The sequence below is a fragment of the Mustela erminea genome, chromosome 16 (genome assembly GCF_009829155.1).
Source record: "Mustela erminea isolate mMusErm1 chromosome 16, mMusErm1.Pri, whole genome shotgun sequence".
Lineage (NCBI taxonomy): Eukaryota > Metazoa > Chordata > Mammalia > Carnivora > Mustelidae > Mustela > Mustela erminea.
The window spans coordinates 76,384,834-76,400,219 of NC_045629.1; the positions used below are offsets into that span (position 1 = coordinate 76,384,834).

General features: G+C 49.7%; 1 protein-coding gene across 1 annotated transcript in view; it reads left to right on the forward strand.

Moving 5' to 3' along the window:
* The window catches only part of TG (thyroglobulin), a 235,825-nt gene that overhangs the window by 52,091 nt on the left and 168,348 nt on the right, over positions 1–15,386 (forward strand). The window contains exons 22-26 of the mRNA XM_032316132.1: positions 62–232; positions 5,472–5,588; positions 6,240–6,355; positions 9,732–9,840; positions 14,803–14,994. Of these exons, the coding sequence (XP_032172023.1) occupies positions 62–232; positions 5,472–5,588; positions 6,240–6,355; positions 9,732–9,840; positions 14,803–14,994 (705 nt within the window). The remainder of the gene's footprint in view (positions 1–61; positions 233–5,471; positions 5,589–6,239; positions 6,356–9,731; positions 9,841–14,802; positions 14,995–15,386) is intronic.

Sequence of the window (15,386 nt, forward strand, 5' to 3'; positions counted from 1 at the left end):
CCCCCGAGGGAAGGGGTCCCGAAAGCACATCAGTGACGGTGCACGTGTGTCTCGGTTGCAGGTGTCACTGAATGTCAGAAGAGTGAGGAGGGCCTGTGGTGTGACCAGAACGGCCAGTACCATGCCAGCCAGAGGAGCAGGGACAGCGGGAAGGCCTTCTGTGTGGACGGCGACGGGCGGAGGCTACTGTGGTCGGACATGGAGGCTCCTCTCTCCGACTCCCAGTGTCTGAGTACGTGCTGGGGGCGAAATCAGCCACGTGGCTGGGGAGAGGGCGCAGGCTCTCAGGGGACTCCTAGAAGCGGAGAAACCCATGAGCTGCATTTGTCTCTGACTTTATTTTGGAAATTTTTAATCTATGTAGGATCCCAAAGTGGGATAAACAAGTCACCTGCCACCTAGGTCCAAAAACTGTCAGCATTTTCCTCCTTGTTCCTCCTCTCTCTTTGAGTTTTGATCGTTGGAGAGTAAACTTCAGACATCACGAAACATCACCCCCAAATACTCCAGGGTGTATGAGGCATGGATTTAAAAATAATTAACGAGCTGATTTTCCCATTCTTGTGGACAGTGTGCCTCTAATAAGCTGGTCAGCTTTTCTCTTTCAACTGAAAATTGTGGGGAGACTTGAATGCCAGTCCTGGTTCCATAACTTACTTGCTGGGTGACCAGAGCTAATCACTCAACTTCTCTGATCCTCAGTCTCCCCAGTATTCTCCTGACCCTGAAGGGCCAACATCATCCCACAAGGGCAACGAGCATTCGTGGAGCACCGCCCTGAGCACGGCACAGCTGTTCAGTGACGTGACGGGCGGGGAGGTCCTGGGTGAGCCGACACTGGACCTACAATAGCAAGTGTGATGGGAGTCGTCGGGTCAGAACTAGTTCCATCTCCGTGGTGCCCTTGAACAGCTCTGTAGTCTGAGCAAGCTATTGACCCTCAAGAGTTTATTCCTCCGTCAAATGGGGCTGTTCATGCCTGCCTTGCAGGGGAGTGGAACATGTTAGCGGTGACGTGACTGAGAGAGGTAGTAAGCTTGTCAGAATCATGAATAGACTCAGTCATATTAGCTGCCTGTCTCCTCCTCAGCGAATCAAGGAACAGGCAGAGGCATGCCCAATTCTGACTTGTCTAAGTCTTTAGGGCTTTGCCCGACCATTCTGCAGCCACCTTCCTGCCCGAGGTCTGGCTGACCTTTGCACGCCTGAGCAGACGGGGCCGGCACCAGCTGCCCGTATCTTTCAGATTTCTTTCTTTCTTTCTTTCTTTCTTTCTTAAAGATTTTATTTATTTATTTGACAGAGGGAGAGAGATCACAAGTAGGCAGAGAGGCAGGCAGAGAGAGAGAGAGGAGGAAGGAGGCTCCCCGCTGAGCGGAGAGCCCAATGTGGGGGTTTGATCCCAGAACCCTGAGATCATGACCATGGCCAGGGCCGAAGGCAGAGGCTTAACCCACTGACCAGCCAGGTGCTTCTCTCAGATTTCTGCATAAAGAGAGGGTCTGATGTACATGGACCTACTACGTGCCAGGCCAGGCCCTGAGCCAGGCAGTGTGGTGAGCTTCACAGAGGCTCTGAGGGGTAGATGTTAGTGTCGCCAATCATTTAGCCAAAGAAACTTAGGCAGGAATTGTCTCCATGACTTCCCTCCCTCGCTAATCAAGGTATAACATACCTAGAATTTGAACCAGTGAGTGTCTGACCCCCAAACCCATTCTTTCCATAACAGCAATCTGCTTCTGCTTCAGGTTATCTACTTCCTTATGAAGCACACACCTGCCCATGCACACAGACTTCTACACACTTGTAACACACACACACACACACACACACACACACACACACACACATACACACAGCCTACGTGCTCTTGCTCTCCAGGGAACTGGCGGCAGCTAATCACATCCAACATCTGAGAAAATCCATTTTGTAATGCTCAGAACAATCATTCCCTTCTTCGACAAAGCACTAATGCATCTCAAGGATGCGTGTGTGTGAGCGCGTGCGCACGTGTGGGTGCATGTGCGTGCCCAGCTGTGTGCGCGCGTCCCCGTGAATAAACTGTAAATCCAGGAAAAGTCTAATCCTCCCCCTGCACCCCATTATTCCTATTCTTGGGCAGAAACAACAATCAGGGGCGTTAACAATTGAAGGTGCTCTTGGCCGTGGGGCTGGCGGACCCAGATGCCCTTCCCAAGTGAGGCCGAGGCCGGCCACAGTGCGGAGCAATTTGCTGAGCCCTGGCAACTCCTGGCTATTCCAGGATCATCACCCAAATGCTTGCCTTTTAACTCCTCTCCTTTCTGCTTCCCTGTGGATACCTTGGTGCCCAGAGTTTAATCTGCACTTGGCAAAGCGTTTCAGGCTTTGTTGGGCCCTATGCTCATCCAGAGCAGAAAGGACAGCTTCGTCAGTGGTCCCAGAAGGACTTATGAGCTACAGGACAGCCTTGTCAACTCCAGTGATGCGTCCGCGAGGCTCCAGCTGACGAACAGCCTCCAGGTTGGACCTCAAGGTCTCTGGCTTCTTATGCAAAGCTCGGAGTTTCAGGTTTCCCTCTCCGGGTACTCAGGAGGATTTCCATGTTAAGAAGCTGGGTCCCCATGGGATGTCAGTAGCCCCTTCTTGGAAGCCAGTCAACTTGGCTTTGAGAGGAGCTTCCCCTCCGGGAGAGGGATTGCAGTCCTATTTTTCAGGCCTTTGTCCTCTAGAAAAAGCCCAGCTATAGATGTCAGCTTTATCTCCGGGTAGGGTTGGGGTCGGGGAGATTTGCCTCCTATCCACCTGCTGTGTCCAGCTCCGGGTTTCCACCCACCGGGATTACTACTGTAACCTGCCCTCGTCCTCCTGCTCCAGCGTGAGCCCCCCCCCCACAACAATTTTTCCACGATGCTTCAGAACAACTATCTACAAGGCTGTTCTGTTTATGCATTGCCTCTTACCACTCTTCAGAGGTTCTGCACTGCTCTCGGGATAAAGTAGAATCACACGCCTCACCCTCCACTCTGGGTTCTAGCCTCCTTAGGTAATATTACCCTTTGGGGCTAGGATCGTAGCTTACTTTTTGTTCTATCCCATGGTCGTTGGTGCTTGTCAGCAGAATGAGAGAGTTGCTGTAATCATTTGGGCCTCTTTGAAATTGTTCCCGAAAGACCATCAGGGATGGAGAGTTTCCCACCACTGGCATTCCTGCAGCCAGTTTGACAGGCCCTGATAGTGAGTGAGGCAGGTGTCCTTGCGGGGCGCCAAGGGACCGGCAGCTGCTGAATTGCGGTCGTGTACCAGCTTTTCCATGTTCTTTGGTTTCATCCTCCCAACCACAAAATCAGGCTCTCAGAGATTGAAATGTGCACCAGGACACAGAGTCGGTGAGGGGTGGTAGCGCCCGAGGGAGGGACTCGGGAGAGCTGGCCCTCTTCCCCCACTGCCTGCTCCCTCCCTTTGTGGCAGCCCCCCTCTGTCTTCTCTGTGTCACCTATGGGTAAACCCTTAGTTTATGCCCGGCCCAGACTGAGTCGTTTACTTGCTGACTTTGGCTGCTGGAGATATCGTAAGCTCATCTTCCTTTAATTCTAGATCCAGTTTCCTCATTCGGCTTTTTGCTGAGCCGTGCCCAAGACTTCCTAGAGCATGTCAGGTGCCCAGAGGTCTATGCGGGGATCTTCGCAACGTTCCCAGGCCTCCTGGGGCTGCGATGATCTCGGCAGTCTTTCGTTCATTCTTCATTGCATCCAGCTAATGCAGGGACACCAGGCCTCCGTCACTCTGCCAGCTGGCGGGTGTTCACGAATTGTCAGAGCATTGTCCTTGCCTTGGAAAGAGATGGGCACCTAAATAGCTCTCATGTGGACCCTCTACGCTTTCCCAAGACATTTGCAAATACCCACTGAGTCAAAATGCAGCCTGTGGGAAATTGTACCCCTAGACTGTAGAAATCTGCCAGCTAATGCAGTATTCTACGGAATTACCAGCAATTTAGTGCCTGGATTGTTTCTGTTCTGTTTGGCAATGAGCTTCCTTGCAGGATGCTGTAACACGATACTCATCACCAAGGTGTCCCTTTTGCAAAAACCAGCAGATTGTCTACCTGAAGTGCTACACTGACCGCATTTTCAGCCTCTGGGAAAACTTCTGTTGGAAACTGAAAGACCTAATTTTGTTTAGTTTGCTACAAGGTTGTGAGCTTCTGTCTCTACCTGTTAAACTTTAGGGACAAAGGGCTGAATATAGCTTGGGGTTTGCTGGACTGGAACCTGTAGGCTCTATAAACAAGAGAGCAAGGGGCGTAAAAATTTAAAAATAAATATATAAAAAAATAAGAGGGAGAGAGAGGAAGAGATGAAAACAGAATCGTTGAGAGTGGGCTGAGCCATGAACTTGACAACTTCAGTGATCAACATGGAAGGAATGCCTGGTAGAATTTGAATTTTTTTCTGTATCAGAATTTGTGAAGGCGTAAAACATGCTATTTCTCTTGTAATAGCATCCTGTCTCCCAACTTTTTGTCAGAAGGAATAAACTTTTTTTCTGCATTAATTATAAACATGGAGAAGAGTTTGCTTTGGGTGGTCTTGACTATATTGACGTGATAAAAAGCAATCCAGCCACAAGTCTGTTTCACGAAGCAATAGTGTATGAGAATGGTGCTTTTGTGTGTGCTTGTAATTCTGTCTGAAAAAAAACTAACGGTTTTTTAGTTTAGGGCTTGGTTTTGATAGTTATTCACAAACCATTGACACTTCTGGGCATTTGTTTGTTTGTTTGTTTCAAAAATGAGTCTCATTCCTTGTGAGTTGCCCACTGTACTTTTCGCTTGGTGAAGAATGAGTTCTGAGTCTTACTATAAGTCTTGAGATCTTATATTTATTTCTTCTTCTCTGTTTAGTTCCCTGAGCATGTGTCTCTGTCATTCCTACCAGAGAAGAACTCAGACGTGTTGATGGTAGTTAGAGAAACAGACACTGAAATATCAAAGACTGTGATGAAGATGCCTGGGCCACAGGACACGTCTTCAGATGGACGTGAATCCACTTGTGCCTGCCTTATTTGTCTTTTAAAAGATAACTTGCTGCTTTCCAGAAGGAAGTAAAAATTGTTTTATGGAAATAAAATTTCAATTTTTAATAAAATAATTATAAGATAATTAGCATTCAATGATCAGGACCAGAAACTATAAATTTAGAGAGAAAATCCATATCAATGAGAAAAATGAGTAATAAGGATGAACACAATATTGGATTTTCTCCTTACCTCCTGACAATGAGGGAGCAGACGGAGACATGATTACACATAGCTCTCCACATCAGACACGAAGCAGCTGGAAGTATTTTCAAAAGGAGTTCCTCTCCTGGGGACATCTGTGTGACCAAGAGCTGTGAATGGAAAGGGGTTTCTTGACTGGCCATTTTTTTCCTGGCTGTAGAGCCCCCTGCCTTTTAGAGTCACATTTGATCAATCTGCTTTTCTTTCAGTGATGCGGAAATTTGAGAAGGTTCCAGAATCTCAGGTGATCCTCAGTGCCAATGTCACTGCGGTGGGCAGGTCCAAAGTTCCTGGCTCTGAGTCCCCCCTGCTGCAGTGCTTGACAGGTAAGGGGTGGTGAGGAGGTGGGCGCACACAGAGATTGGCTCAGCTGACCTTGGCAAGACAAATGGAAAAGAACCATTGAAACCCTGATGAGAAATTACACTTTATCGGAACACTGGGTGATGGGCATTAAGGAGGGCCTGTGAAGTCATGAGCACTGGGTGTGATACGCAACAAATGGATCATTGGACGTTGTATCAAAAACTAATAATGTACTATGTGCTCACTAATTTAATTTAAATTTTAAAAAAACTTGGAAAATCAATGGATTCCCAAAATGTATATCCAACTCATAATTTCACTTCAAATTTTATAATACACCTACTGCGTACCAGGAACAATGCGGTGCCAAACACAGGGGAGCAGAATTGAAGGATGTGGATTCCTCGTAGTCCTACTTGTCCTGGTTGGGAGAACTCTCTCTCTCTCTCTAGCAGCAGCCAGGCCAGAGAGGACGACATCAACTCTCCTTCATTGAGTGTGTAGATTACAAGGATTGTTAGGAGATCATAACTCTCCAGTCTGGGATGGTCACTGGTGTCCCCGTTACAGATGAGTGTGTGTTTGGGTGTGTTGGGGGTGGGGGCATGTGTCCATCTGTCCTCAGCATCACCTGAGAACAACAGGCGCCGACTGGCCCGTTCTGCCCACAGACTGTGCTCTGGACGAGACCTGCAGCTTCCTCGAGGTGTCCACGGTGGGATCAGAGGTCTCGTGTGATTTCTATGCTTGGACAAGTGACAACATCGCCTGCACGACTTCGGCCCAGGTGAGTCGTGGCAGCTGTGTGGGGGTTCTGTGTCCGATGTGCTCTGACTGAATGGACATCAGACTGCAGGAAATGGAGACCGCATGGACCGGTGGCGGCTCAGGCTGCGGCTGTGTGAAGGAGTGTCCGTCTGAGCAGAATGGCTTCCTGACCTGGGTCAGAGGGGACGTCAGTGATGAGCACTCCCTTCTGGGACCCACCAGCTTATCTCACTGGGCAGACTGGTCGCTGGGACGGTGGGACCTTTTCCAGAGCCCTAAATACCATGTCTCTCTGACTGCCGGACTCCAGCATTCCTTTCCAGTGTACAAGTAAAATATGATTATAGTTTAAAAAGAAAATTGAACCACATGAAGTAACTGTGTCTGGAGGTCAAAGCTGGCGATTTTACTGTTACCATGAATTAAGATAGACGAGGGTAGAGAGGGAAGCAGTTGTCCTGACTTCCCAACTCCTAACCACATGCAGATCTCCATTTTTAGTCTTCCAGTTTTTCATGGAATCTTCCAGAAAATGTCTATAAGCTTCCTTTTTTTTTTTTTTTTTTGGTTTGTTTAAGTGTTAAGATCTTATAATATTATTCTTAATATTATTTTCTACCTTGATTATCTCACATAATGTTTAACTCTCTGTTTAAAATGAATCTCGTTCTTTTTAATGGCAGCATACCAACCCATTCTACGGATGTACGTAATTTATTTCACATTTTAAAGAAGATTTTAGTTAGAGAGAGAGAGCTTGAGCAGGAGGAGGGGCAAAGGGAGAGGGAGAGAGAGAATCTCCAGCAGATTCCCTGCCGAGCGCAGAGCCTGTGCAGGGCTCAAACTCACAATTCTGAGATCATGACCTGAGACAAAAATCCGGGGTCACACAGTCAATTGATGGAGCCACCCAGGTGCCCCTTTATGTCACAGTGTTAAGGACATGTAGATTTGTTAGTAGTTTTGCCATGTGCCCTTTGCACACGTACCTGTGCAGGGGTGTGAGTATGTGTTCATAAGTGACATCCCAGAAAGGGCATGCAAGGTGGACCCCTGAATTGTAGGACTCGGGCCAGGGTCTGTAGCTGCAGGAGCCAGAGAAGAGACAGGGAGGGGTCTTGGACTGAATCCCAAGCCTGTCAGTTTGGGGCTTTTAGACCACGTACAGATTCCTAACCGCAGACTCCTTGTCTGTAACATGGAGGCTGGACCTCAAAGGCTTCTGGTGAAGATTTGAGAAGCTAACACAAGACACACAGTAGTCAGGGCAATGTTAGCTCCTTTGAGTTTAAAGGTTAAAGCGTTTGGGGTAGGATGACTGTGGCTTTATTTTTCCTTGCTATGGTGACTGAGGCCTGTCTTAAGATCTGCCAGGAGGAGATGGAGCCGGGGAGTGGGGCGGGAGGTCAGGTTCCCAGGCTGGTGACGGTCAGGCAGGACCCATAGGCATTAAGGCTGTTGCACAACGCAGAACGGGTTGGTTTATTTTTTATTCAGGCTTTCCAGGTACTGTCCCCTCACCTTGGCTGGTCTGTGTCAATGTGATTCTGTAAATGGGACACCTCTGTCCATACTCCCCATAGGTATTTTGTGGTCAAGGGGTCTGAGGTCCCAGTCAGTGACCCCGCTTCCTGGGCAGCTATCACATCCCTGGGAATCTCTGACCTAAAGAAATTCTCCTCTATTTCCCTAAGAATCAGATCCAACTTATAGGATTATTAATAATGAAAATAGCTGATATTTTCTGAGCGCGTATAAGTACTTGGCATTTCCCTGAACAAAAGTATTGAATTATTGGTCATCAGAGCCTCTGATGCCCTGACCACTGCTTGCTTTAGTAAGTATGGATTTTAGTCTATAAGAAGTAAAAACACTTCTTCATTAAAAAAAAAAATGCAAAATAGGAATGAACTGTCCCTCCAACTCGTCAGCCTAGGAGAGACCGTCTGTCACAGGGACCGTTCCGGAGGTGACTGTGGAGGCAGGCTGCCCCAGGTTTGGGTCGCAGCCCACTGCTAGCTTGTTGCTCTTTGTCCCTTGGTTCCTCAGAGTCATCACCTGGGATGCAGGACACCTGTATCTCCCAATTCTAGTGAGGACTGAGTAAAGTCATACCTGGAAAAGCTTACTGGACAGGTTCTGCCTCAGAGAAAGAGCTCAGTGCCCGTTATGATTGTGGTCACCACTGCTGTCAGGGTCGCTTGACAGGCTGGCAGAAATCCTGTCTCAGCTGTCACAGGGCTCCCCTCGAGGACCCGGGGCTCTCAGTGCTGCCTCAGGCACAAGGGTAAGGAGTCAGTCGTGGATCATGGGTGACGCTAACAGTCCACGCCACCCAGCGCTGAGACCTTAGTGCCAGGCAGGACCTTGGCGTCCCCGCACCTTGTGTCCGGGGTAGGTTTGGGGTGTGGAAGGGACTCTTTACCAAGACAGGAACCTTGTGCCATGGGTCTAGGCTGCTGGTGTATGGCCCAGCTGACAGTCGCCCCACGCCCTCCAGGTCTGACCCCTACACGGGGGCTCTAGCTGGGACCCGCCACCCACGCCCTTCTCAGAAGTACAGGACTCTCCGGGTCTCAGAGGCCCCTCCCCCCTCCCCAGGCCATCATCCTGGCACTGAGCTCAGATCTTCTAAAAAGGAAGAAGAGCTGTTCCTTCAGATACTTTGCTTTGGCTCCTGGCCTTCGAAGATTCCCACAGCTGGGAAACTCAGTTAGGCAACCCTGAGGGGAGGCAGAACTCTAGGAACCAAACACAAGCTGATAAACACGGGTTTATCCTGCCACCCCACACAACGGGAGTGCAGGAAAGAGTCAGAAAGAGAGATTGGGGGATTAGCAAGGAAGGCAAGGCCTTTGGAAGTCTGACCTCATTTCCAAGCTTAGGAACCTTCCTCTGATCCTCACCGGATGTAAGCTACGCCTATAAGGACTTCTGCCGGCTGGCTCCTGCCTCTCTTTCCTCTCTGAGAACCATGGGCTCTAGCCCTCAAAACACCACAGAATTCTTTAACTTTATTTCTGCCGTTTCCTTTGCTTAAAATTCCCCTTCTTTTATTTCCAACTGAAGAACTCTTACTCCTACGTCAGTACCCCACCCAGATTCACGTTTTCTGGGAAACTTGTCTAGCTTTCCCTTCTCAGTAGAATGAATCATTCCCTCTTCTACAGTGACCCCCTCTGGAATAACATGTGTCTCTGCAGCTAACACCCTGCGCTGGAATTTACCGCGTACATGTCTGTGGGCTCTGAAAGACTGGGAGAAACTAACGGGCTGGAACCTTCTCTTTTTTATGTTTGTAGTCCCAGTGCCTTGCCATGGTTAGAGTTGGATAAAGGTTTGTGGAATTGAATTGATCATCACGGGGTAATAATGCAGCCTCTTTCTGTCTCCAGCATCAAGACACGTTGGGGAATTCAAAGGCCACCAGCTTTGGAAGTCTTAAGTGTCGGGTGACCGTGAGGAGCCGGGCTCAAGGGTCCCCAGATGTGTATCTGAAAAAGGGTAGGTTGGTCGAGCTGGAAGGCTGGGGGCCTTGGTGGCTTTACTTGGTTGGTGTTCTGAGCTGCTTCCTCGCCGGCCCCTTGAAGGAGGGGCCACACTGTCCCCAGCCCCTGGGGTGGGGAGACTCCCTCTGCAGGTGAGGAACAAAGTGGCAGAGCAGATGTGGGGGCTGCGCTCAGAGCCTCGCTGAGGGCAGACTGCCTGTCCCCTGCAACCCCCGGAGGGGGCTGCCTGTGAGCGGGGAGCATCCCCAGCTGGAAGATGGGCTCTGAGCTCCTGGCGGCTGCCCCTCTGGGCCTTCCCACTCATGAAGCTTCGCACTCCCCACCCTTTGGTCTCCACTGGCCCTGGAAGTTACCAGACCTTCTCACAATGGTCGGAACCTCCAAGCTCCTCCCCTCACCAAGCCTGCTTGGGGACTCCTGCATAACATGCTGCACTTACATGTCTGTTTCCTGCCGGCTTGTGAACATGCAGATGCTGGGTCCTAGGGAAGCTCCATTTTTTATTTTTTGAGGAATCGCCACACTGTTTTCCAAAGTGGCTGCACCAACTTGCATTCCCACCGACAGTGGAAGAGGGTTCCCCTTTCTCCACATCCTCTCCAACACACGTTGTTTCCTGTCTTGTTGATTTTGGCCATTCTAACTGGTGTGAGGTGGTATCTCAATGTGGTATTGATCTGAATCTCCCTGAGGGCTAGTGATGATGAACATTTTGTGGAGCATAAGGAATAACATGGAGGACATTAGGAGAAGAAAAGGAAAAGTGAATTGGGGGAAATCGGAGGGGGAGACAAACCATGAGAGACTGTGGACTCTTGAGAAACAAACTGAGGGTTTTAGAGTGGAGGGGGTTGGGGGGAGGGGTGAACCTGGTGGCGGGTATTAAGGAGGGCATGGATTGCATGGAGCATGGGGTGTGCTGCATAAACAATGATTCTTGGGACACTGAAAAAATAAAATTAAATAAAAAAAATTTTAAAAACCACAATAAATAAATAAATAAATAAATAAATAAATAAGAAAAAAGGAAGAAGGAAAAAAAAAGAAAGAAAATACAGATGCAGAGTCAGTACCCTGGGGTTGAGCCAGACTCTGTCTTTCAGATAACCTCCCAGGGATGCCAGAGCTGCTGGCCGGAGGGCCACGCTTTGAGTAACAAAGGTGTATCATAGCCCCCGGTTTACACCTGCTTCCCCACACAGCCTTCATCCGCCCTCCCAGAAATTCTCAGAGGAAGGCAAGAAAGGGTTCATTGCCCCTGTTTTACAGATAAGGAAACTGAGGCTCTGAGAGATTAGGAGAGTTTCACAAGTTCAAACTGCTAATAAATTGGGAAGGTGGTTTTGAACCCAAGTGTGTCTGAATTCCCCTGCACGGCTTCACAGAGCGGGGACAGGGAAGGCTGTCCTTGTCTGCTCTGTCCTGCTCGCCTCCTGCCCTCTCTCCATCAGGCCTAAGAGAGGGGTCAGCACACCCTGGGCCTCGGGGAGGCCTCCCACAAGCTGGGACCCTTTGCTGGTCCCTGCTTTCTGGACCCTCGCTCCCTGGTGTCAGGGTAAGCGTGCTGGCGCCGGCCTGCCTGGACTGAGCCCATCTGCCCCTCACTGGCTGTGGCCAAGATCCCTGACGTTCTCTGGGCTTCCATTTCCTCACTAGTTAAATAAGAGTCACCAGTGAGCTGGGGAGGTTGGCAGGTTTGGGGTGAGGTTACCTGTGCTTCTAGAACACTGCACAGCATTGGGTAAACAGCAAGAGCAGGAGATTTCTAAGATGGTTTGCCTTCTTGCGGACACGTTTCTGATGACCCGGGGTAAGGCCGCGGACCAGAAGGCAGCCTGGGGCCAGGCCGAGGGCCTGGGGCTGGCAGGGAGGGCGGCGGACGTGCCACCTCTCAGGTCTGTAGCTCAGGGGGCCGGGCTGCCGGCAGTTCCATACGACAGCAATTACCTGGCAGAACGTGACGACGGTGCCACGGCCCAGGCCTCGAGTCTCGGCGGGTCTCTGGAGCGGTCCGCAGCCCGCCGCAGAGTCCAGTGTTTGTAGCTTTCTATCTCTGGCCTTGCCTTCACCTATGGCCTCCATTCTGTCTGAGGGGAGGGCCCCCCTGGGAGAGAGGAGCCCGGCAGGGCTGGGATTTCTCTCATCTGTGGCCAGGTGACTAGAATTTCTGCCCCAATGTTTATTATAATTATTATAATTTTTTTACCCATTTAAAAATAATAACAGAGCACAAAGGTTTTTTTTTTTTTCCTATAAAGGAAAACCAAAATCAAACAAGTAACCTCTCTCCCCACCAAAATACTCTTTAAAACCAATCCTTGGCCTTTTATCACATTTTTTAAAAAGGCAACTCTATTCCTTTCGAAGTGTTTGTTCTTATGTGTCCTTGTCTCCTGAAAGTTTATACTTTGGGGAGGATTGCAACGGAAATTGAGAAGCTTCCTTGCTGCCAAACTAAATCAGGGCAGAACTGGGGTTTGGGTTTTTGTTTTGTTTTGTTTTGTTTTTTGCTTTTTTTTTTGTTTTGTTTTGCCTTTTTTTTTTTTTTTTTCCAAGCAGAAAATGCACAGACACAGCCATTTTGCATCCTAAGATAGCAGAGAAGGGAGGTTCAGACTCCTACCTCCCCACCACCTAGCACCATTTCTGCTCAGGAGCCACTTGTTTAGTTTCCAGGCTGTAAGACAGGGATCAAGTGTCCCCAGCGAGGAGGAATAGACACAGTTTTTGAAAGCCTCCCACGTCCAGGGCACATGATAGAGGTAGGCGGGCACATGTACTCACACACCTGACCTTAAGTGACCCAGAAGACAGGACCTTGATCCATCTTCCAGGACTGTCCTGTCTGCGCCCACTTAGAATCTGTGGCCTGGAACATGGACGAGCGGCCATGTGATCTTCCAGATGCAAAGGAAGACAGACTAGAAGGTTCTTTCCCGATTGTCTAGCCCAACCCCTCGTTTCACAGATGATGTCTACAAAGAGGAAGTTTCTTGCTGCTCCAACAAGGTAGAACAGACAATCACTGACTGATAGAGGAATCGACCCAGCCATAAGCTCATTTCAGAGGGTTTTGATGAAGTGTTTTGATGAAAATGAAACAGAACCATGGGATAAAGACTGTCGTAGGCTTCCTGGACAGTCAGGTTCACGGAGACAGGAAGTAGAACCGGGGTTACAAGGGGCAGGTCGGGGGAGGGGATGGACAGTTCGTGTTGGATGGGTGCAGGGCTTCATTTTGGGATGAAGCAAAAGTTGTGGAGGCGGATGACAGCAGCGATGGCCCCACAGCAGTGTGACCGTACTGAAGGCCTTTGACATATCTTACGATATGTAAGATAGTTACAATGGTAAATCTTATGTTATATACATTTTATCACAACTTAAAGAGGAAAGATGAACAGTCCATTCCATGGAACTTTCCACATTCCATTGTAGAAAGTTGGTCAGGGAAGGTGCTTCAGAGGAGGGGACTGGGAACTGAGGCCGAAGGAAGAGGAGGATTCCACCACCAAGGACCTCAGGGAAGGGGGTCCTCCATGCTGGGCAAAATGTGGTGAAGCACGGGCTGGGGCTTGGCAGGCTCGGTGCATGACGGGGCGGTCAGGCGGAAGGGGCGCAGGGAACCAGTGCTGGGGAAGGCGGGGCTTTCTGGAGGCCTGTGCAGTGTCTGCTGAGTGTCCGCTCAGTGCCGGGCGCAGTGCTCAGCCTTTTTATGTGTGGTCCAGCTTTTCACCTACTCAACGTCCACGATGATTACATACTATCATCCCCATTGAACGGATGGAGACGTTGAGGCCCTGAGACGCTGTGGGGACTTACACTCCAGTCTGTCTCATTCTGAAGCCTGTCCTCTTGGGACCCACACTGTGAGCCTCTCCATGACCTCCAGGTGCATGAATCGGTGAAGCCCTGGTGAACAGCTGGATTCAGGGGAGGTCAGGCCGGTGGAGAGCGCAAACTCCACCGTGCCCTGCCTCCCACCAGCTGTGTCAGCCCAGGCTCGACCGCTTACTCTCTTCCCCGACATGGGAATCGGACATAATAATAGGATAGACATTTCGTCTATAGATCTCTATATATATCCCTGGAAATATCTCCTCCTTGCAAAATGATGCTCTAAAAATAACAGGGCTTCTGGGAAAACTAGAGTTAGGGACAGGCGAAACCCAGACCTCGCCATTTTTAACCAGAGGACTGACAACAGCAATCACAATCCTGTTTAAAATGCTAGCAGAATTTTTAAAAAGACATACTGAATCCATCACAAAGAAAAGCTACAGAAACTCATAGAAGAGTCACAGAGCTTGATGTGGGAGGGAGTTGGGGGGTTGTCGGCTGAGTTAGGGAGGGGAAATTGCAACCGTCTCTTTGAGGACAGAGAAGGTGGCCGGTCTGGGGCCAAGGGAAGAATGTGGGCCGATGGGCATGGTGTATGGTTCTGCATTACTTGCAGCTTGCCACCCTCCGCTGTGTTTATGTGTACTGCCTTCACCTGTTGTTTGATGGCAAAAGGCAGTGACATGCTGGGGAAACCATAGATGAACCGATGTGGCTTGAACCACAGAAACACAAGCTGTAGCAGAGCGGGCTGAACCTAACTCACAGGGCAGGGAAAAGAAAATGAGGTCATGTAGGCAAGGCGCGTGTCACTGTGTCTATGTAGACAGAGCTCAATAAATGTGTGCAATAATAAAAATAATAATAAATGTCACCTCTCCGCAGACGCTCGTTAGTCCTTCAGGGGTATGGTGGGTGTCTGTCCAGGTCTGCTGGAGCTCTCTGTTCTCCACACGTGGGCAATCCAGAAACTCCGTGGTGCAGAGTGTCTCATCTTGGACTTCGCACTACTGTCTTTAGCCCAACCAGAGGGTCCACTGTCAAATGACCAGTAAACTGAGGTCAACTCCGAAGGGTTTTCAGATTTTTAAAAAAAATTTTCTGCCTTTTCCCCCAGGCCAAGAGTTCACCACAACGAGTCAGAAGAGCTTCGAGCAAACAGGTTTCCAAAACACGCTCTCTGGAATGTATGGGCCCGTGGTGTTCCCAGGCTCCGGAGCCGATCTGACGGGGGCTCATCTCTTCTGTCTTCTGGCGTGCGACCGTGATTCCTGCTGTGACGGCTTCATCCTTGCTCAGATTCAAGGAGGTAATCAATGTGACTGTGAGGCCCGGAGCCTTCCAGTCCCAGGACCGCAGCCTGACAAAGGAGCAAGCAGGGGGTGCCAAAGCCGGGATATGCCATGTGGGGATGGCGTGGGGCGGTGCAGGCGCCAGGTGATGCTTTAGCTTATGCGGTCCTGCAGGTGGAGTTCATTCTAACAACAACCGGGAAGCTTGCTTAAGTGAAGGCTTAAGTGAAGGTTTAAGTGAAGGCATGCCATGCTCAGATGTGAATTTTGAAGCTTTGGTTTGAGTGTGCAGAAGGTAGTAGCTGGGGGGTTGGAACAGAGATGGGGCTCAGTTAGGAGCTATCCCCACAGTGCAGCTGAAAGGTGGGTAGCATGGGCTGGGATGATAGCGGTGGAGGTGGAGGAAAAG